Source organism: Kwoniella bestiolae, chromosome 1 (assembly GCF_000512585.2).
Source record: "Kwoniella bestiolae CBS 10118 chromosome 1, complete sequence".
NCBI classification, from domain to species: Eukaryota; Fungi; Basidiomycota; class Tremellomycetes; order Tremellales; family Cryptococcaceae; genus Kwoniella; species Kwoniella bestiolae.
The window spans coordinates 4,670,290-4,691,830 of NC_089241.1; the positions used below are offsets into that span (position 1 = coordinate 4,670,290).

Below are 21,541 nucleotides of genomic sequence, written 5' to 3' on the forward strand. Positions count from 1 at the left end.
ACGGGGCACCATATACAAATGAGCAGTCCGGCAAAAACAGCCGAGCGTGAGTGTCGATTGAGGGATTGCGGTAGAATCGCTTAAAGGCAAGCTTAACGCCGACAACGCGACACAGGTTCCCACCGTGGGGTGTGCCACAGTGTTCTCAGACTGTTGTAAGGGGACCGGAGAATTGGATGTCCTTCACTGCAGCACATTTGATTCCGTCAGTATACAAGTTTTTGAAGTTCAGTATACGGTAGGTTGTATGGTGGTAGCACCGTAGCAGTAGTGCCCTCTCTCGTTACCCTAGGTGCTCTCGCTGTCTGCTACTCAGCTTCATCAAAAAAACCTTTAAACTCCCTCATCCTCCTCCTTCTTCATCCTTCAAGTCCAACCAAAAAGGTCATCTCTCAAAGTGAGTATACCCTTCCCACCACCCCCCTCCTTCTGCTTCACGTCCTCGTCGTTAACGTCTATTCACTATTCCAGATGGGTGCCTACAAGTATCTCGCCGAGCTCTACACCAAGAAACAATCCGACGTCCTCCAGTTCGTCTCTCGAGTACGATGCTGGGAGTACAGGCAGCTCGCCGTCATCCACCGAGCTTCCAGACCTTCAAGACCCGACAAGGCTAGGAGATTGGGATACAAGGCCAAGCAAGGTTACTTGATCTACAGAGTCAGAGTTAGAAAGGGTAACAGGAAGAAGCCAGTGCCCAAGGGTGCCACCTACGGTAAACCCGTTAGACAGGGTGTTAACCACTTGAAGTACCAACGAGGTCTTAGATCCACTGCTGAGGAGAGAGTTGGAAGGAGATGTGGAAACTTGAGAGTGTGAGTAAAGTTCTGCATCGACTAGATCAGCGTTGGAGGGGGAGGAGCGGAAGGACTTCTGGGATGGGTAGATTGGGTCAAGGTTCAGAGCAAGTTGGAAGGATGGATATGGATAGATAGGTCAATGCCGGTGTGACGATGGGAATTGGGCTCCATTCATCATCATGGGGACGGGAGATGGACTTGGACAAGGGTAAAAGGGGATGTATGGGACTGCGAAGGAGCAAGGAGTCATCTAATTATGCGGAGGAGGGAAGATACGTTGGGATAAGAGAGAATGGGATGTCGTCGGATGATCTGCAAGATCGTACTTGAGAGATTCATGCTGATTATTCTATTTATACAGCCTCAACTCCTACTGGGTTAACCAAGATGGTGTCTACAAATACTACGAAGTCATCCTTGTCGAGTGAGTTGATGCTCTTCTTATTCCTAATCTACCAGTACAATTCTGATGCTCTCCTTTTCCCTGTTATAGCCCCTCCCACAAAGCCATCCGACGAGACGCCCGAATCAACTGGATCGCCAACCCCGTGCACAAGCACCGAGAATCCAGAGGTCTCACCGCCGAGGGAAAGAAGAACAGGGGTTTGGGCAAGGGTTCCAAGCACAACCACCAACCTGGACGATCCACCTGGAAGAAACACAACACGTGAGTGGTATCTTCATATATAGAACAGATGGGACATTCGGGACAGAGGAATGGTATGCTGATGTTCTGCTTGTTCATGATATAGCCTCTCTCTCCGACGATACCGATAAACTACTCGTTGAAAGCCGATTGGTGCTCGTGGCTGATTGGATTATATCGAGGTTGTTTAGGGTTACGTTGATACGTTGATGATGGGATGCATCTCTTCCCTTTCTGTATAACCGAGGCGGGAAGTTGGAGTGATGGCTGAAATCATGCTATCACGTGCATTCTCTTGACGGCGATAGGAATATCCGCGGGGGACATCACTAATGAGAATGATCAGTGCTATCATTCCAGTATCTCATCATTGAAATTGAGTTAGAGTTGGAACGATATGATCTTTCAGCCCTGGTATTTCGCGACCAAACCATTGACGAGAAAGGACAACCGAAGATGATGGGAGTAGGAACTTTGATTGTCATCCCGCTGCGTTTGACAGGACAGGGCAGATACACTGCATCAGATATACATTCCGACTACGACCCGTAGATACTTGAGCGGCTATGTGGACTGTGTTGTCGTGCTTTTCGCCTTTGAGATGACTATGCGGTCCATCTGATTTGGGTTATGTCGCTCGAATGCCATCTCGCATTATATGCCAATCAGATCGACTAGCAGATCGAATCATCCCATTCAGTTCAGACGTTGACCGGCCTCTGATATACTGATATACTTTGACGACAGAGCCATCACATCGCTTTGCTCAGCAGTTGAGCATGTATGATCATGTACCTACTACCAAGTCGATTTTGGAGAGACAGCTTTGTCTGCAAGACGCGTTTCGTGTTAACGTTACGAGCGGGAATAGAGATGACACGTCGTAATATAGTGTTGGTACCGTTCTCAGCATTCATGCTGATCTGATCAGGTTCACGTCCAGTCTACGAGTAGTTGTAATTATGCTCGACCATCTAAGAGGGTGACTGAATCTGTATCAATGATAAGGCATAGTATAGGAATGGTGCCATAGACATGGACATGGATAAGTTAGCGATTGAGGGACGACTGAAGGATGGGACTGCAGACAGAATTCAAACTACCACGCTGTCATCGGACTTTGCTTATCGCCGATGGTAATTTTACTTTCGCAGCGCTCGATCCGATGGACGCCACATTGGCAGTCTCTCTCCCGATTTGATCCCGTTTCTTGTCTCCACTTTTGTGTTGTATACTCTGTACGCTGTACAGCTGCTGCATGCTCACCGTTACTCAGTCTCAGGCAGTCAGTCACGATCCAACCAACATCGATTAATCAATTTGCAGCTCTGTCATCTCTAGTGGTACATCTCAACCTTCAAACCTTCACTTATCTCACCTTATCCCACCCAAAAAAACCGACGAGATGCCTCCCAAGTTCGACCCATCCGAGGTTAAGGTGTGTAGGAGTTCTGCTCTGTAGCTGTAGTGGGGGAATGGACCAAGGAGGGAATGACAAATGCTGATGACTTGTTGCTCCCTTTCATATCTTTCAATCAACTATCACTCCCGCCCAAAACTATCATAACGATATCTCTTATCCCTCGTCTCGCTCACTCTCCGCTTCTATCATCATGGAAACCGTTGGAATTGGAATGGGAAATTGGGATAATAACAGATCATCTACCTCCGAGCTACCGGTGGTGAAGTCGGTGCTTCTTCCGCTTTGGCTCCCAAGATCGGTCCTCTTGGTTTGGTGAGTTTTAGTTGGGTTTTGTCGTGATAGCCCCGGAAGAGAGGAGGGAGAGTTTTGGGTGATTGCTTGGATGGGAGACATGGGGAGATGGATCGCAAGGGTAGCTGTTGGTCAGAAGTAGAAGCAGGTGAAGGGACATAGTCATAGCTGGTCGTTGCGCAAGGATAGGTTCTGGGTTGCAGTGGAAAAGAAAAGATCTGCTTCAAGAGAGTGATGGTCACGGCGGAAGATGATGAGTCATGGGACGGCACGAGAATCGATGTATGGAATCAATCAGCGTACTGATCCTCATGCCACTCCCACAGTCCCCCAAGAAGGTCGGTGAAGATATCGCCAAGGCCACCTCTGACTGGAAAGGTCTCCGAGTCACTTGTCAATTGACCATCCAAAACAGGTCAGTTGGTGTGTTTCAACTCTCAACGAGGAGATGGTAGCTGATCAAACAATATGATTTTGATTTTATCTTTCGACTTGCCGCAAATTCACAAATCCCACCACATCATCTTGTTACAACCCAAACCCAATAAATCTCGTCAAACACCACAGACAAGCCACCGTCTCCGTCGTCCCATCCGCTTCTTCCCTCGTCATCAAGGCCCTCAAGGAACCCCCAAGGGACCGAAAGAAGGAGAAGAATATCAAGCACTCTGGTAACGTCCCTCTTGACCAAATCTACGATGTGAGTGGAAGCCTTCGAGCGGGAGCGAGAAGACGTTATTCTCGATCCTTCTGTCTCAATACCTGATATCATTTCACCTTGATATCACGTCACATTCAAATCCCGCCTCCACACTACACACGCTTAACCCTTTGCTCGATCACCTCACAACAACATGCTAATTCTCTTTTACAACTGCAGATCGCCCGAAAAATGGCCCACAAGTCATTCGCCAAATCCCTCACCGGTGGTGTATTAGAGATCCTCGGTACCGCCCAATCGGTAGGATGTACCGTCGATGGAAAACCCCCTCACGACATCATCGACGCCATCCACGATGGTGAGATTGTCGTTCCTGATGAATAAGCCATTCGTCTTGGGTATAATGTAGGAGGATCCACATCTAGTTTTGTATGATGGGTGCTATGCATGGGAGATATAACGCATTGGTTTGGTTTGGAGTGTGTGAATGTGAGAGGTGGGAGATGGGTCACTGTGATGGTTGAGCTATTGGTCAAGCTATATCGATTTAGAGACAGGGTGACGTTGCTAGCAGTTGAGGTCGAGGTTGAGGTTACTGATTTGGTGTGTTCATTCAACGGACGATATGGGGGTAACTAGGACGAAGGCGAGTGGAAAGAGGTAGTTGGTTCGTTCATGAGCCTTCTGCGATGGGTCATCGTGGACGTAGATAGAGATTGAACATACGCTGCTTACTTATCGAACGGTAATCATCACAGACAAAGACGGGAGCGCATGGACCAAAGTCCAAGTAGTACGGATCTGCTTCATGAGAGATCAACCTGCCGTTGTGGCACTCGCTCGGAGAGAGGATTATCCACGTTTACGTCCGGTGGAAGGACGATACATAGTCGATTAGGGTACCAAGTCGGCGGGTCCTAGTATCACGAGGGTGTATGATGAGACCACCAAAGACAGGTATTAGCGGTTCTGGCGCCCATTCGGTTTCGAAAGTGTTTCGACTTGTACGATGTTCCATTGAGTTTAGCAAGTATTTAGCCCGCAACGAGAATATGAGGTAGGCTTGATCGAAAAGCCCGCAGACCACTGCTGGAATTCATGTCATTGGGTGATGATCACATGAACGCTCGTGGGCTTTACCGGGCATGTATTGCCAGATCAGCTCAGGTGTGAGCTGGCTCTGGCTCCTTGACGAGATGAGGGCTGCAAGATTCTGCTTCCTCAACTAGAGTCAAGATCATCAATTAAATATTGGGACGATTTTCCTATTGAGTGAACATACCACTAAGAGCGTTATGCTTTCATCCATGATGAGAGACGGAGCAGAAGATGAGGGCGATGTCCAGATGAATCATCTGTTAGCACGAAAATTATTCACCGGAACAAGACTTGGGCATGATCGATTAGTATTGGGAACCGGGGTAACATCTCATGTCTCTTGTACATTCTAGTGGCCAAGGAAGGCGAATTGAGGTACTCGGACTTCATGCCTTATGAATCTGTATCGCATCCTTCACGCCATGTTCGGCAATCAGAGTGATGCACACAACGCATCGTTACAAGGTGATGCTCGGTGTAGATGATTCCCTTAGAATGGTTTTCTCAAACCTTTCGTACTCCTGCTGTTGGATTGATGCGAAGTCACACTCACGCATCACCAAGGCAAAGGTATACACGAGCACTTTTCTGTACTGACGATGGTATGATCGATGGGAAGGACAGATACGATGAGAAATGTCTCGCTCGCGTAAGTGTTTCGGCAGAAGACAAATCCTGGTTTGCGAGTCAGTCCACAATCATCGACCGGGGTCAGTTGAACGCTCTGACAGGTAATCATCATTGATTGATGCTGTATCAAATAAGCTGGGTTATTCCGATAAGACAGAACAGCACAGGCAGAAGATATGTGATCTGCTCAAACGGCAATGATCAATCCATGCTTGAGTGAACGACACAGCACAGTCAATGCCTGTCGACCTGGTCACACCTGGTCCAGCGCCTCCAACTATGAGATGGTTTCAGGTGTTTGCTGAGAAAGAGATCCTGCTCAGACCCTTCTGGATCTTCTTACATTTTCCGCGTCGGTCTGACCTGATGTTTAAACTGACAACTTCCGCAGGAGGAGCGGCTTATCTCCAGTTGGCTTTGATCTGTTCGTCGTTTTTCCCTACGCACTACTCGACCGTTGAAGCAATGAAGATACCCCTCGCCCCTTTCCTGTAATACCATCCCCTCTCGCTCTCACTTTCCGGAATACAGAGCAAGGGCCAAAGCGATAAAGAACGATGGGTATGGAGGGAACAAAAAATAGCAATTGGGTAAAAGTGCCACATCCAACCGAGTTTTTCCGAGATGGGAATTGAAAAAAGTATATAAAGGGTCCCCCTCACACCCTGTTTCCCTCTCATCCCCCCGTTACAGCCAGTTCCGTTGTTCACCATACAACATACATTCAACATCACATACATATCTTATCATCGTATAATTATCAATCATCAATCAAAAAGAGATACATACATACATCTCATCATCATCATCTCATCCAGCTCATGGTACACAGCTAGACCAGATACACCAACATTACGCAAACAATCAACTCAACTCATACGCGTAATCAACCATCTCACCTGATCCTCCCCTCGCCACCCACCCACGATGTCAGGCCTGGCTCTCCCCTCCTCCTCATCCAGCAAAGCAGGCCCTTCCAATGGTAATGGTGAAGTACTAAGGGACGACGAGCGGTTGGAAGGTGAAGGAGAGGTGTTGAGCAGAGTACCCAATAAAGCTATTAGTAGTGTTCCGGAGATTACCAGTGTGCAGGGGCTAGTACCGACTTTACAGTGGGTTATTGCCTTACACTCTTCCCATGACCGTTGTATCTGAGGTGAGAAGGGCAATGCGACTAGAGAGGAAGAAAGGGATGGGAACAGGTAGAATCGGTTGATCAACCTTATTCCCTCTTTCTCCTTCGCATTGATATCATTTACCCCTGTTCTGCGTTTGTCTACTGATCATTATATCATGACAAGTGCTAACACGCATACACACGCAGAAACATCGTCGCAACTGTTAATCTGGAGTGTCGGTTGGATCTCAAGACTATAGCTTTACATGCTAGAAATGCAGAGTACAACCCCAAGGTGAGTGGTATATACCATCCTCTTGATATTCCAAGTATACTTCCCACATTCAGATTCTCAATCATTCTCGAGATCAATTCCACTCATCATAATGGCCCAAAGCTGATCAACCGTTCATTCTCTTTTCACCTATTCCTCTCCACCCACTATCACCTCACTCAATACCATTATTCTCCATCAATCAACTTCCCCATTATACCTCCCCCCCACCCTCACTCACACCCACAGCGTTTCGCCGCCGTCGTCATGCGAATCCGAGACCCCAAAACCACCGCCCTAATCTTCGCATCCGGAAAGATGGTAGTAACAGGAGCGAAGTCAGAGGACGATTCACGATTGGCCTCCAGGAAATACGCCAGGATAATTCAGAAATTGGGATTCGACGCCAAGTTTGCGGAGTTCAAGATTCAGAATATCGTGGGCAGTTGTGATGTCAAGTTTCCAATTAGGTTGGAGGGACTGGCGTTTAGTCATGGGGCGTTTAGTAGTTATGAGCCTGAGGTGAGTTTGAAGATTTTTTTTTGAGGGTGGTTGCAGTGGAGGAGAGTCATGTTCGAGTGGGTGGGGAGAGTCATGCAGAAGAAGGGGGGTGTGGAGGTAAAGAGGAGTGCTCAAGGACCAGGAGGATATAGACACACTTCCCCTCTGCTGGCTATCATCGCTGTGATCCTCCATCAATACTGTATCATTGCTCGCTTTAAAGCAGCTGCTGACCATGATCCTCCTCAACCCAGTTGTTTCCCGGTCTTATCTATAGAATGATGAAACCCAAAGTCGTCCTTCTCATCTTCGTCTCTGGAAAGATTGTTCTGACGGGTGCTAAAGTGAGAGAAGAGATCTATATGGCGTTTAATCAGATTTACTCGGTGTTGGTCGGTAAGTAACATATCTACCATATGAGTTTGTCTTGCAAAGAATATGCTAATCCGATTTTAATTTATCTTATTCCTAGAATTCCGAAAAGAAGCATAGTACCCTTTCTCCCTCCTTCGTTCATCATCACCCTGCTATCAGCATGATAGTTCCGGCTCTCAGAGATACTACAGTTCGCCTACCACGGTCTACCATCGTACTCTTTCAGCAGAGATTCGCCCCCTTCCGCTTCACTCATCGGCAGAGAGTCGTCCAACCCAGAAAAGCTCTAAAATACCCTTCATCCATGTTGATACCCCATAATTCACGTTACGCTACATCACGACCATCACACCAAACAAAACTCATCATCATAGATATATATCTCCTTATAAGTTCCATTACCTCCCTGTACATGTCTCATCTATACACTCATTCCGAGGTATTCGACCTTCTCGACCTATACCATCCTGGTCAACAGTTGTTCTATTTTCCATTTATTTCATTCACTGGGATCACATCGTAGTCTGTTAGCGCCGATGTCATATGAATTGTATTTGTGGTACATCGAAAGGGTCATGTTCTGCATTCAGTCTCCTGTCGAGTGATCTGATGAGCTTCGCTATGACATGATAGTTGTGATTGTATTGATAAGAGAGGCAGTGCAAAGTGAGCAAGGTATCCCGGTCTCCGCTTCTCCGTATGAGTATGTGTTCCGTTCCTTATCCGTGTTTAAATGCGGATAACCATAACACACATCGTACTCGAGTCGGCAAGTTGCCAAGCCAGAACTCACAGCATCGCTCTACATCAGCTATATAAATTGCATCTCTTTCTCTCTTTTTCTCGATATCTTTGCATACCGGATAAATAACTTCGAGCAAGAGAAACAAATCCACGTACCAAAACATTACACTACACTTGATCGGTCACTCGCACCTCGAGGATGTCATCACTCTACCATCAGACCTCCCACCTTATCCAGTCAACGTACACCACCCTCCACCGCACCTTCCTCACTGGCATTCAAGTGATCCGTCACAATTCCAGACCCTTCCTACTCCTCCAAACAGGGTACTGGTCCCTCGCCCTCATCGGCGTAGCCCTAACTTACAAATACCCGCGCCTCCAGCAGAAATCACTAGACTCGGCCAATAGAGATCTAGAGAGCTACAAGATTGGCCGAATAGTAGTTTCCGCATACGAGAATGGCAGAGTACTAGAAGCTTCCGCATGGACGCTGGGCGTGAATTTGTTGGTGGGTGCGATGGGATGTATAACCCTCCCTTCGATGGTGCTGCCGTTTAGTGGGATAGTGATGATGGGGATTAGAGCGATAAGTTGGGGGATGATCTTTTCGCCTGTGGCTGGTAAACCTGATGCTTTGACGGTACCTCACTTGATTACGATGTTATTGGAGGGTCAGGGGTACATCCTCGCTGGGTTGGGGGATCGGATCTTGGCGAGGGGGATTATAAATCAACTCGGATTATGGTGGGTGGGCAAGGGCGAAGGAGAAGTAAGACTTGACGAGGAAACACAGGAAAAGAAGAAGAGTTGGATCTCATGGCCTGGGTATAGGGAGGGATTGAAAGATGTACTAGCGCTTTACGGACCTATCACGGCGGTATTGGCTATTGCAGCGTTGTGGGAGGCGTACGAGGTGATTCATCTCAAGGATGGGTTTTATGGTGTATAGAGGGTCTTGTTAGAGGGAAGAGATAGTTCTCGAGGAGAAATTGGATGGCAAGGAGGAGGAAGGGGAAGAGAAGACCACGATTGGATGAGAATTGACCATTTGTAGAGATATCATGTTCAGTGTAGATATGTGACATCTTTGTATATAAGCTTGCAGCACTCCTCATGCAATTGTATATAGCATATAGCCATTGGGAACTCTGAGCATCATGCTCAAGCTGACCATTGAATGACCATCTACCCGAGTACAACGAGACACTCGTCGCTGCAGAATGTAAGATGAACCTCTTCTGCAACTCGTCCGTCATCATCATCAACCTACCTCCTTCTCCCTATCCATTCTCAGAACTGAGGTGGTCTAAGCGGTGAACATTACGTCAGTCATCTTTCACGTGGTTTTCACTGCAATTCCGGATCATCCGCATCCGTTGAATCATTTGTTTCCGTTGGTGTGTTCGGTGTCGTGCCTGGGTCGGAAAGGGAAAGGGCCCAGAGGACGGGGATGGGAGTTGCACGCACGTTTGTGAATTTCATGTCGATCCTTGAATCTGACTGGTTGGAAAAAAACTTCATCGTCTACATGCGCTTTCCTGATACCTCGGATTATGTTACGCTCCACCCATACACCACTACATACTGGAAAAAGAAAAATACAGCCAAGCCATCGTACAGTACAAAACCATATAACCATGCACGTTCATCTTGTTACTTCCTTACTTCTTACCACCTCACACGACCATATTCTTGGCTCACACGACCAAGTGACTCCCTCTCGTCATCGCTCACACGACCATTGAGGTTGCTTAAAATAACCCACTTGGCAAACAAGGTTTCAACGGAACCTCCACTCGGGTGGTCCAAAAATTTGATTTTGGGTGATACAGCACGTAGAAGATACATCATCGAGCACGTTCGACATTCTTGATATTCTCGGCGACGTCAAGAAGCGTTGTTAGTGCGTATTCAACCTAGCTGCGATCGTAAAGTATTCACACGAAAAAACTTCGACTGCAGTGTTGGTGACGTAGTTGAGTGAAGCGACGAAATTCATCTTTTCGCTCCAACTAGAAAATCCTCGCCGACCTAAAATAGCGATACCAATCAACTCTCTTTCTTCTTCCCCACCCTTCCAACAAGTAATCACCCACCATGGCCCTCTCATTCATCCTCCGAGGGGAGGATCAACAAACTCCCATGATCGCTCCCGACTCCAACGCCCCCTCTCCCGCGGTCCTCTCCCTATCCGGCTCACCAAGATACCAAAACAACAACCCCAACATCGAGGGACAAACCTTCTCTTCTCTCGATGCGCCCTCGCCCTCCCCCGAGAAGAAACCGCGCGGGTACAGCTCAGGGGTACCGGACGCAGATGCGATCGATCATGCGCTCAAGAAGGAGAGGTTCAACGCTGAACATCCGTTGTTCCATGATTTGGCGCCGGAGGATTCGTACAAGGATGGTGTTTATTGGGTGCGTCGGAGTTACTCCAGAATCACTGTTCTCTCCAGCGTACTTCGTTCTTCTGATATTATGGGTTCTTTGCTAATTTGCTCCAATGTTATCAGGCCGATCTACCAGGCTCCGAAAGACGATCATGGGTCAACACCCAGAATCACACCGAAGTCATGAGAGAGGTCAAACACGTTTGGGGGATGTTCAAGAAGGATCCGCTCTCACCGTTATCCGTGTACACCAAGAAATACGTCATGGGTGGTTTCGGATTGTTCACCGAGGGTTACACCTTGTTCTCTATCGGTAATTTGGGGGCATTGTACAAAGCTGTGTGGCCACTGTGCTGGAAGACTCACCAGGTCTGTGATGCCAATTGGGTGGCTGCTGTGAGTATTTCCCGCTCATCCCCATTCCGCCTTGGATGTTTTTCTTCCGTTTCAGCCTCGGGAGAATTGTGACTCATTCTGTTTTTCGATTGCTTCAGGTCGACTACCTCCAGATCATCGGTATCATCCTTGGTCAGATTTTAGTAGGTATCGAAGGTGATTGGATCGGTAGAAAGGCAGGTTTGGTACAAGATGCCTTGGTTATGACCAGTGGGTATCCCTTCAAATCAGTGAAGAACAGATGCTGATTTTATTGATTTGACCATAGTCGGTCTGGTCATGCTTACTGCTTCTTGGGGTACTTCCCTTGAAGGCTGGGTGATCTGCTATGGTTTCTCCCAGTTCTTCTACGGTATCGGTGTTGGTGAGTCCACCCACTCTCACCTCACACGTCAGAAACTGCGTACTGATCACTTGTTATGATAGGTGGTGAATACCCCATGACCTCTACGACAGCTATGGAATCGAAATCCGTCGCCGGTTCACAGAAAGACGATAAATTACATCGAGGTCGAAACGTCGTCTTGGCATTCTTGATGCAAGGTTAGTCAATTCACTCATCCACTTCTCCCCACTAGAAGTATGCTTGACTAATGCGATGTCTATAACAGGCTGGGGTCAACTATTCAACCAAGGTATTCTCATCATCCTTCTCCTAATTTTCCACCACTCCGCCAACCCACCATACTCCGCCGTCTCCGCCCAATGGACCTTCAGAGTGTCATTCGCAATCATGGCAGTCATGACCCTGTGGCTAGCCTACTTCCGATTCTACAAGAAGAAATACTCTTCCGCCGCCCTAAAGAAATCTAAGAAGAACTCCCGAGTCAACCAATCAGGGTACGATCTCCATTCGCTCAAGCTCGTTTCTACCCATTTCGCTGGTCGGTTGATCGGTACGACCATGGGATGGCTGTTCAACGATTTCCTGTTTTACGGGAACAAGCTATTCGCATCGACTTTTATCAATATCATTTCCCCCTCTAGCGCTGGTAATGTCGTTACTACTTGGAATTGGAATTTGGTGAATATCGGTGTATCACTCGTTGGGTATTACCTCGCCGCGCTGTTGATCGACCACAAGTTCTACGGAAGGAAGAGGATGCAGATCATTGGGTTCTTGGGTGATGGAGTGTTATTCTTGATTGCTGCTAGTGGGTTGGGGTTTGCTTTCTCCACACCATCGTTCTCTAGCCATCCCCGTCCCTCTTACCTGATTCATCAGTGGCCACCCAGGAAAAGGTTGGAACAATGCTGATACTACGACCCCCACACAGTCTGGTACAAAGAGCTCTCAACCCCCCAACACATCAGAGGCTTCCAAACGATCTACTACCTCTCCTCATTCTTCCAGCAATTCGGTCCAAACTGCACCACCTTCCTACTCGCCGCCGAGGTGTTCCCCGTCTCAGTACGAGCTACCGCTCACGGTCTGTCCGCTGCCTCAGGTAAGGTCGGGGCATTGCTCCCAGCAGTGATCTACAACTACGTCGATACCCGTACTAGATTCTGGATCGTCTGGCCATTCGGTATAGCCGGAGTGATCGTCACCATGCTTTTCATCCCCGATACCACCGGGCTAGACCTTCGAGAACAAGATCGATATTGGGCTTTCGTGAGAGAAGGACGGGCAAACGAGTATCACGGTATTGCTGTCCACCCCAGACACTTGTCATGGTGGGAGAAGTTCGTACTTAAACGACACCTCCAGTACGACGCTGAGAAGGACAGACATCAGAGAGTCAAGGAACTGAAGATGCTTTGGGAGCAGAGGAAGAACGCCGCGGCTGAGGAGAGGGAGCACGAGGAGGAACATGAGGAAGAGGGCGAGCTGAGTCATGGTGCCTTCCATCATTTCAATGGTGAGTTATACTTTTTCATTTACTCAAGGGGGAATTTGAGCGGTCCGCTAATATGACGTTGTAATGTTTAGCCATCCACGAGAAACAAGCTACCCCTTCGAATTCTTCTACGATTGCAGAGTAATCGAAACGACAATGCTTCCGTCGTCTCATCTGCTCTGATTATCGCTATCAAATCATGATATCATCTCACAAACATCATCTCATCTACTTTCCCCATCTTACCAAGTGGGACGGGTTGTCAATAGACCTGAGAAAATAGATTACGGATCACTTCACTTTTACATAGCATTACACAAGCACACAGGACATGTACATCTCTTTCTGTTTTGCATTCATACTTCCTTCTTTCATACGCAATATAATACACCGTATCATGCATTGAATCATTGTCTGATTTGTAAACCACCACAAACCATGAAGCCTGATTTATAGCACCACACCAGTTGGATGCTATAGGCATTCAAATGAGATTCTACCTGTGCGATACAAGCCTCTGTGTACAAGCTGTCAGACACGACCATAAGATTCCTTTGCATGACATCATCTATAGCTACAACATCAAATCACTTATGGATCCGATTACACTATCACGCCTTGGCAGCTTCGGTGTTCTGGTTGCCGTAATCCAACGCTTTGACGATTGTGTAGATGCTTTTGATGCACTTCATCAGCTACACTGCGATAATAGTCCGCTTACTTGGAGTAGACAACTCACGCAGTCAACGTAGGAACGGGTACACCCAATCTCTGCCCCTCTCGTACCGGCGTACCAAGGATGACCTGTCACTTCTACATCAGCAAATTCCCCAATGACTGTACAGCAAACATTCCTCTGAAGACAGCATAACCCACCTCGACCTCCATTGGTCTCCCAGCGAGATTATCAGCCATCATGGAACTTGGTAATCCGGGGTACGCGACGTCTGTACATTGTTTGATCAATTTGTCTACCGTTCCATCTTCGATCTTGAGTCCCTTGGCTTTTGCAACCGCCTCGACCTCTCGCATGACGGTGTAGCAGAGGGGTAAGGCCTGGGAGGAGGAGTCGAAGAATGGGCCTGTCTTGAGTCGCGTGGCTGTTGTGAGTGAATTCCTGGGGATTTATCATTCTCAGATCAGCTCATGTGCTGATTACAATAATGGTATGTAGGGAAAGGTCCGACTCACCAACAGCAGTTCCAAATAACTTTGACCCATCGTTCGCTCTGAATATCCTCAGTGACCGTACAATCCCCCTTTCCAGCTTTCAACCACCCTACCAACTTCTGCAACTTCTCATCTTCCTCTTTCTTATCACCACCTGCTCTGTAATCCACACCAATAGTCAATCCCTCTCTGTTGAATTGCTCAACCCCATCAGCTGTGGGGAGGGGTTTACCACCCGTCCAAACTACCGCCGAGATGATGGTGGTATCGGGGAATGACTTGTGTAAGGGTTCCTCGGCGCCTACTCCGTTTTGAAGGAGGACGATCGAGGTGAAAGAGGGGGTTATGATGGGTGATAAGTGGTCTGAGAGGGAGGGTTTGGCATCGAGAAGAGCTTTGTTGGCGCAGAGGACTGTGTCGTTCATGAAAATATTATCAGCTGAACTCCATTGAGCTGTTGATGGTGTAGAAGACTTACCATAGGAGAATTTTGTTCCAGACGCAGCGGCTTCTTCGGTCGACTTCCACACTACACACAACAGTATTTAGTATATAATTTTTGACCAGCCGTTTAGAGGTATGTTACACCGCACTCACCACCAGCGAACTTGAGCCCATCGTGATTCCCAAATTTGGGACTAATCAACTTGAACCCCTTCTCCTTGACTGCACTGTAATTTGATCGAGCGACAACATGGACATCACATTTCCCTGAGAGCTGGAGGATGCAGGCATAGATACCGCCTATACCGCCCAGACCGAAGAGTAAGACTGATTCTCGTGACATGTTGACTGTGGTTGATTGTTGTCTGTTGTTTAACTGCGAATGAGACGACTACGATAGATTATGATTGTAGATATATCGCTGCGAGTAAGTCTTGTTGGTGGATACCTAGTAAAGGTATATGTTGTCTGTGCTTGTCTATAGAGTGACACCCAACATCTCACTCCCATCTCATTATCCGGCACTTACCGTCCGATCTTTCCCTTAGCACGTGGCGTACCAACACCGGAATCGGGCCGGAATGATCGCATCACACTCAACACCTCGAATTACCGCCATTGAATTATCGTTATTTTCATTCGAAGAGATGCGTTTGCGGCAAGAGGTAAACAGTTATTCTCGGACACAAGAAGAATGGATTCAAGGAAATCCGAAAGACTGCTCAGTGATATATGATCGGACCGAAAGACTTGAAATACAATCTACATATCTTGGAAACTAAACCATTTCTTTCAGTTGATCAGTTGACATTCAATCCTGTCAAATCGACAGCGCGCCTTCGAGCAAGATGATGAACACCATGAGACCCGCTTTGAGACTCGCCACACCTCGGACTATACCCCGACGAGCACTCCAGCTACCCAAGAGACCTTTCTCGAGTGGTTCAGCTAGCAGGGAGGCTAGATCGAGAGCTAGGGTATTTCAGATAGGTAGCGCGGTGAGTCATCCACGATCCCTCTGTTTGGGAATCAAGCTGATTGACGGGTTTCATTACAGGCTGCAGTATCACTCGCTATAGGTTATGCCCTGACTACCCCCATACGTCTCGAGGAAGCTGCAGACGACCCTGCCCCATCGAAGGACGCAGCCGTAGGAAGAGCTCTGATACCGTTCAGCGAAGTGAACAAGCACAACACCCCGGAGGACTGTTGGGTGGTGATTGATGGGAAGGTGTATGATCTGACAGAGGTGGGTCGAGACTTCTTCGTACTGAATTTAATAACCCACTCTGCCATCATTGATAATGGAACTTCATTCTTCTTTGTACAGTTCGCAGGCATACATCCAGGCGGAGCACAGCACATCCACCGAGTAGCCGGACGAGACGCATCAGCAATATTCAACCCCATACATCCACCCGGAACTATCGAGAACGGTCTAGATGAAGAAGCATTCATGGGTCTGGTCGATCCCGTGACATTACCCCAAGTGGTCAACAAGGCTGCCAACGGAGAGAAGGAGGAGAGGAAGATTGAGTTGGCGGAGATAATTGGTTTGCCGGATTTCGACGAGGCTGCCAGGAGGATATTGACGGGGAAAGCTTGGGCGTACATGTCGAGTGGGGCTACAGATCAGTATAGTAAGTGTGTCCATATGCTGAAATCTAAATAATTGATGGTATAGCTTTGCTGACCAACATACCATTCGGCAGCCCTCGATCTGAATAGAAGAGCCTTCAATTCGATCCTTTTCAGACCTAGGATCATGATCGATGTGGATATAGCGGATACTAGAACTACGATGTTGGGTCAGGAGACCTCCCTGCCTGTAAGTCTGCGCTCGAGTCTATCTGACCTGGGCCTCAAGAACCGATCGAGGAGTTTTCGGTTGAGCTAATCTTGTATCTTAATTGCAGATCTTCATCTCCCCAGCCGGTATGGCCAAACTCGCTCATCCCGAGGGAGAATGCCTCTTAGCGAAGGGTGCGGGACAGTGCGATATAATTCAAATGGTAAGTAGCCCAATCCATCTAGAGTATACTGCTTCACAGGTCACGCACGAGGGATGATGAGTCGAGCTAATAGCGTATGACAGATCTCAACCAACGCCTCAGCCCCTCTCCCAGACATAATCAACTCGCGTACCCACCCGGACCAATCATTCTTCATGCAGCTCTACGTCGACCGAAATCGAGACAAATCCGAGGCGCTCATCCGCAAGATCAACGATCTAGGCCTAAAAGCAATATTCGTAACAGTAGATGCGGCCGCCCCAGGAAAGAGAGAAGCTGACGAGAGGAGTCGAGCAGAAGTGGAAGTCGCATCTGGGATATCTGGTGGGAAGATCTCCTCGGATAATAAAGGTGGAGGGATCGGTAGGTCTGTAGGAGGGTTCATCGACCCGAAGTTGAATTGGAGCGATATCGCCTGGTTGAGGAAGCATACGAAATTGCCAATAGGGCTCAAGGGGGTACAGACCGTTGAAGATGCGATGAAGGCTGCTGAGTTGGGGGTGGATGCTATTTATCTGTCTAATCATGGGTGAGTGGTTGCATTCGTATAAGACGCCGTCTTTTCCTTGGTCTTGGCAACCGGTACGGCAGAGAAGAGGGAGGGTGAAACTGATGTATTGGGCTGAACAGTGGTCGAGCTCTGGATGGATCGCCTCCTGCTATGTACACCTTGTTGGAAATTAACAAGATGTGTCCACAGCTGCTGAAGAAGTGCGAGGTAAGTGGAGCTTCTGTCGTCTACAACCCTACTTGGAAAGTCAGGAATATCAGTCGCTGACCTTGGTACACAGGTATATCTCGACGGAGGATGTCGAAGAGGAACAGACGTAGTCAAAGCCTTATGTCTAGGTGCGAAAGGTGTAGGAATGGGTAGGCCGTTCTTGTATTCTCTGACATACGGCGAAGAAGGTGTTGTACATGCTATAGAGAGTGAGTCTTGACATATACCCCACAACATTTGACACAGCTACACTGACATGTTCGCTCTTCCATGCCAGTCATGAGGGATGAGATCCAGACGACCTTGCGTTTGTTAGGTGTAAATAGGTTAGATCAATTGGGACCTCACCTCGTAAGTCCGATATCCAATTACTGGAGGGTGAACTGACCTCATGGCTCTCCCCACAGCTCAACACACGAGCCTTAGATAATCTCGTCTTCGATCAACCAGTGTTCGGACCCAATGAGAAACCATTATAATTATCTATAGTTGTATGCATCATCTAACAAAATCAGACTCATAAAGTATTGAACATGAAGGCAAGAGTCCATAAATAAGCGTTTAAAAGATAATTCTATATTCGACTTATCGTGTTATTGTCCCGTCCGTCCGTCAAATCGTACTGACCCATCGCTACCTTCTATCTGATCTATACCAGCTTGATAAGTGAATTTCGCCCATTTCCTGACTACACCCCTTCCGTCCTCTTGCCATGGGAATCGTTTTGTATCTCTAGTTTTCAAGGTCAGCGACTATCATGACAGCTTAAATTCCATCGGACCATAGTAATTGAGAAATCAAGGACTACATGGGGAAGAGACGGAAGTCGGGAGACGGAAGACAGAGAGAGTAAGTACGATCAGTACTCACCGGCAAATCAACATAGCATGACTGTTATAAGCCCAAGGAAACCAAGCTATCACTCTCTCCGCGTGAGGTATCGCATCATTCAGATTGCTGATCATCAACTTCTGCGCAGGTGTGAGTAATAATGGAGCCGAGGTACCATGTTCCACGGGGTCTGACAAGGGCGGGGTGGAAGTACCGTCTATGGATGTTGATGGTCTGACTGAGTTTGATAGAGTGTCTCGTATTTCCTGGGTTGCCGATTCCATTGTATCTGCCAATGATGTCGATGAGGGGACTAGAAGGGGTTGTCGGTCGAGAGAATCCCGGTGCGAACGTATACGCTTCCGACTATCAAAGGAGCACAGCGTAGATCAGGAATATTGTTGGTCGCTTACTCCTCAATTTGAAGGGCAACTTACGAATGGAAATTATGCAGGGTGATAGCTCCAGCTCTGCAAACACGAGATCGAGGATATCAGCTGAGACACTTCGATCATAATACAACAACTAGACTTACAGATAGACCAGTACAAACGGCAAGAGTAGAGGGAAAATCAAAAACAAAAGCTAAATCACATCCCATATCAGTTCGGTGTCATAGGCATGCTGAAGCACATACGTGACAATTGAAATCACATAGTTGACAGGCCAAGGAAATACCATAAATGGCGGAGGTAAAGGCTGCCTCCTCCTGCCTTTCCATTCGGTCGTATCCTGTTGATAGGATTCTTGATCACTTTGATCTGTATTTGAACTTCTTCGCCATCTTCGTCCACCTCCATACTATGGTCCACAGGAAGATCATCTGGATCGGGCTGTTCGACCTTCTTCCATGATTGGACGATGTGGTCGTCATCGGTCTCGACATCTACTGTCGATAGGTCGGAGAATGGATCTTGAGAGCTGAAGGAAGCTGTTGGGTAGGGTACGGTCTGATCTTGGCATCTTATTGAACGGACATGAAAGTCAGCAGATGTTCTGGGTCGATGTAATGCCCAGGGGACTCACCCGTTGGCAATTATCATTACCTTGGGGAACAACTTGAGAGCCTGAATGAACACGTGATCTACTTCGATGTTAGCTTGTTTGATCTGCCAATATATATGACAGTCAATGTCCAGCTTACCCGGATCAGACATCAGTTCTAATAACCCCCTCCCACCCCATTCAGGCTCTTTATCCAAGCAGTATATCTGTCGCCCACTACGGCTGAACAGCTGTCGACCAACAGTATGTACGACGGTGTTCGCGAGTGTACCTAAACCGTAGATATCAGCTATGCTAAAGTCACTGGGATGTTTCCGGCTGGGATGTTAGCCTACCGTATTTCAGAACGCCCAGATGCTGTGAGACAGAGTGAATCAGCGAGACCTTATGCGATTTGCCTCTGAAGCGCGAGCTTACCGGTGTAGCAGCGGTCGAGAATGATATAGGTTTATGCCTCAAAAAGAAAGAGGGCTGTCTAGAATGTAATATACCGATGATATAGCGCGATATAACTGTCAATTGCAATCAGTACTCCGTGATTTGCACAGTCAAGATCACAAGGCTTACGGCCTCCTAGAGAATACCCCATCTGATAGATATATTCAGCCTTCTGGTGATGATTCGAGTTCGTTATTAAGGGAATTCAGAACCTACCACTGAGAATCCAACTACATCCTTTCCCTCATCTTCGAGTCTTTCGATCTCTCGATCTATCTACAGATACCAACTCGTTGAGCTGACAGATCTTTTGACCACGATAGAACCTAATGCCTCTCACCTCTTCTACTATCCTATATGCACAAACATCGATCCCATCCCATGTTCTGGCCCCCTTGATTCCTTCAGGTAGGTATATAACAGTTTCAATAGCCCGGTCACTTGAGTTCGAAGCAGAGGTGGAAGTGGAGGGCGAAAGCGGGATATCAGGAGTCGATAGATTCACCAGCTCCTCTTTGACCGCCGCGAGATTGAGAGAGGACCCGTATAGCCCATGAGTGAGGATGATGAGGTGTACAGGCTGCATCGATATGGCTTATTACGATGATGTACCTATAACAGATGACATGAAGATGTCAAATATATATGTATAGGTGCCGAGAAAGTAGGAATGGGAAGGAGCACTCGTAAGTGGAGGTTATCGTCATCGTCCATCTCATCACACTGGGCTGGTCAATGCCCGTCGGTCATCAAGCACGAGCCCATCACCGTTCGTGGCGACCTCGACGAAGGAAGATTGGCGATGAGTGAGTCAGGCTTTGTCTTGCCGTGGGGTACGTCGTACGCCAAGATGCAACCTTGTTCAACAAGTACTGGTATGACCTATGTAAGCCCTCTCCAGCTTGATGCATTCATTCTTCTCCTTCTCCCTTTTTTCCGCGATATTACCCCAGCATGTCCAGAAACCGAGCAGAACCAGCATATCCATACACCATCATGCTCTGTATCGCATTCTTCCTCTCTTTGATGTGTGTTCCATACCTCGCATGGCTTCACTGGAAAGTCACCAACATATTTGTCCCCCATCTTGCTTTGTACAAAGTGGAAAGACGAGTTCATCTGCTCGAAATGATGGGCGGCGCAGCGGTGGATGAACCCCTGATCACCAATGTCCAGGATGATAAGATCCGTGTCGATCTAGGCACATTTGAGACCCCGTGAGTGTGCATTCGACTAGGATCAAGAAAGTCAAATCGCTAACGCTGACGGCTCTCAGCAGGTTGGCTGAGCCCACGTCCCACGACGCAAGTGCAATTGGCGACATGGGTGCTAAAGGCTACTCCAAAGCTGCTCGCAGGCTGTATAATCTGGCTAGCGACAATCAAGATACTTTCCAATTACACAACAAAGTCGCCTGGGACACCTTCACGCAAGCTCTCAATATCAGTATAGTCGCCCAAAGACCGGAAGCTGGCAGACGCTTATTGAGGAGCCTTTCGCCAATCGATAAATATGGCTTGAGCCATTCATTCGACCTTGCGATATACATCCGAGCTGGATGACGTCTTCGCTGGAAGTAGAATTCTGGGGAATATGGGCAAACACAAATGGGGCAAGTCGGCGGAAGCATCCCCTTTCTGGAACACCAAGATCTACGCTCAAGATAGAATTAGAATCTTACCGGAGAGATGGGCGTGGGGTTACCTGAATGCACTGCATGCCTGTCAATA

The 21,541-nt window shown here is 47.7% G+C and overlaps 9 protein-coding genes across 9 annotated transcripts; 7 read left to right on the top strand and 2 right to left on the bottom strand.

Annotated features, from left to right (window-relative positions):
• Positions 1–471: 471 nt before the first annotated feature.
• Positions 472–1,577, top strand: I302_101763 (60S ribosomal protein eL15; the record flags this gene model as incomplete). Its single annotated transcript, XM_019187144.2, has 4 exons — positions 472–815; positions 1,162–1,224; positions 1,294–1,467; positions 1,553–1,577. The coding sequence occupies 4 exons, from the start codon at positions 472–474 to the stop codon at positions 1,575–1,577; spliced, it is 606 nt and encodes a 201-aa protein (XP_019050022.2).
• A 1,274-nt stretch (positions 1,578–2,851) lies between these two features.
• Positions 2,852–4,205, top strand: I302_101764 (60S ribosomal protein uL11; the record flags this gene model as incomplete). Its single annotated transcript, XM_019187145.1, has 5 exons — positions 2,852–2,884; positions 3,104–3,181; positions 3,487–3,575; positions 3,728–3,860; positions 4,041–4,205. The coding sequence occupies 5 exons, from the start codon at positions 2,852–2,854 to the stop codon at positions 4,203–4,205; spliced, it is 498 nt and encodes a 165-aa protein (XP_019050023.1).
• A 2,271-nt stretch (positions 4,206–6,476) lies between these two features.
• On the top strand, positions 6,477–7,933 carry I302_101765 (TATA-box-binding protein; the record flags this gene model as incomplete). The annotated part of the gene is made up of 5 exons (XM_019187146.2): positions 6,477–6,661; positions 6,874–6,961; positions 7,190–7,462; positions 7,696–7,837; positions 7,914–7,933. 5 exons carry the CDS (start codon positions 6,477–6,479, stop codon positions 7,931–7,933), a joined length of 708 nt encoding a protein of 235 aa, XP_019050024.2.
• An 826-nt stretch (positions 7,934–8,759) lies between these two features.
• I302_101766 (uncharacterized protein) lies at positions 8,760–9,512 on the top strand (the record flags this gene model as incomplete). Its single annotated transcript, XM_019187147.1, has 1 exon — positions 8,760–9,512. The coding sequence occupies one exon, from the start codon at positions 8,760–8,762 to the stop codon at positions 9,510–9,512; it is 753 nt and encodes a 250-aa protein (XP_019050025.1).
• Positions 9,513–10,660: 1,148 nt separating this feature from the next.
• I302_101767 (uncharacterized protein) lies at positions 10,661–13,335 on the top strand (the record flags this gene model as incomplete). Its single annotated transcript, XM_019187148.1, has 8 exons — positions 10,661–10,981; positions 11,077–11,349; positions 11,448–11,559; positions 11,618–11,713; positions 11,776–11,892; positions 11,961–12,503; positions 12,627–13,211; positions 13,283–13,335. The coding sequence occupies 8 exons, from the start codon at positions 10,661–10,663 to the stop codon at positions 13,333–13,335; spliced, it is 2,100 nt and encodes a 699-aa protein (XP_019050026.1).
• Positions 13,336–13,801: 466 nt separating this feature from the next.
• On the bottom strand, positions 13,802–15,147 carry I302_101768 (uncharacterized protein; the record flags this gene model as incomplete). Its single annotated transcript, XM_019187149.1, has 6 exons — positions 13,802–13,865; positions 13,930–13,994; positions 14,067–14,307; positions 14,382–14,772; positions 14,839–14,889; positions 14,958–15,147. 6 exons carry the CDS (start codon positions 15,145–15,147, stop codon positions 13,802–13,804), a joined length of 1,002 nt encoding a protein of 333 aa, XP_019050027.1.
• Positions 15,148–15,652: 505 nt separating this feature from the next.
• I302_101769 (uncharacterized protein) lies at positions 15,653–18,016 on the top strand (the record flags this gene model as incomplete). The annotated part of the gene is made up of 10 exons (XM_019187150.2): positions 15,653–15,802; positions 15,862–16,053; positions 16,135–16,444; positions 16,517–16,632; positions 16,721–16,816; positions 16,900–17,345; positions 17,447–17,534; positions 17,608–17,746; positions 17,815–17,888; positions 17,945–18,016. The coding sequence occupies 10 exons, from the start codon at positions 15,653–15,655 to the stop codon at positions 18,014–18,016; spliced, it is 1,683 nt and encodes a 560-aa protein (XP_019050028.2).
• A 114-nt stretch (positions 18,017–18,130) lies between these two features.
• On the bottom strand, positions 18,131–20,397 carry I302_101770 (uncharacterized protein; the record flags this gene model as incomplete). The annotated part of the gene is made up of 13 exons (XM_065869351.1): positions 18,131–18,269; positions 18,408–18,734; positions 18,806–18,838; positions 18,904–18,953; positions 19,023–19,100; positions 19,163–19,331; positions 19,395–19,452; positions 19,513–19,644; positions 19,709–19,730; positions 19,791–19,885; positions 19,941–19,962; positions 20,028–20,087; positions 20,152–20,397. 13 exons carry the CDS (start codon positions 20,395–20,397, stop codon positions 18,131–18,133), a joined length of 1,431 nt encoding a protein of 476 aa, XP_065725423.1.
• A 410-nt stretch (positions 20,398–20,807) lies between these two features.
• Positions 20,808–21,373, top strand: I302_101771 (uncharacterized protein; the record flags this gene model as incomplete). Its single annotated transcript, XM_019187152.1, has 2 exons — positions 20,808–21,028; positions 21,088–21,373. The coding sequence occupies 2 exons, from the start codon at positions 20,808–20,810 to the stop codon at positions 21,371–21,373; spliced, it is 507 nt and encodes a 168-aa protein (XP_019050030.1).
• Between the last annotated feature and the right edge of the window lie 168 nt (positions 21,374–21,541).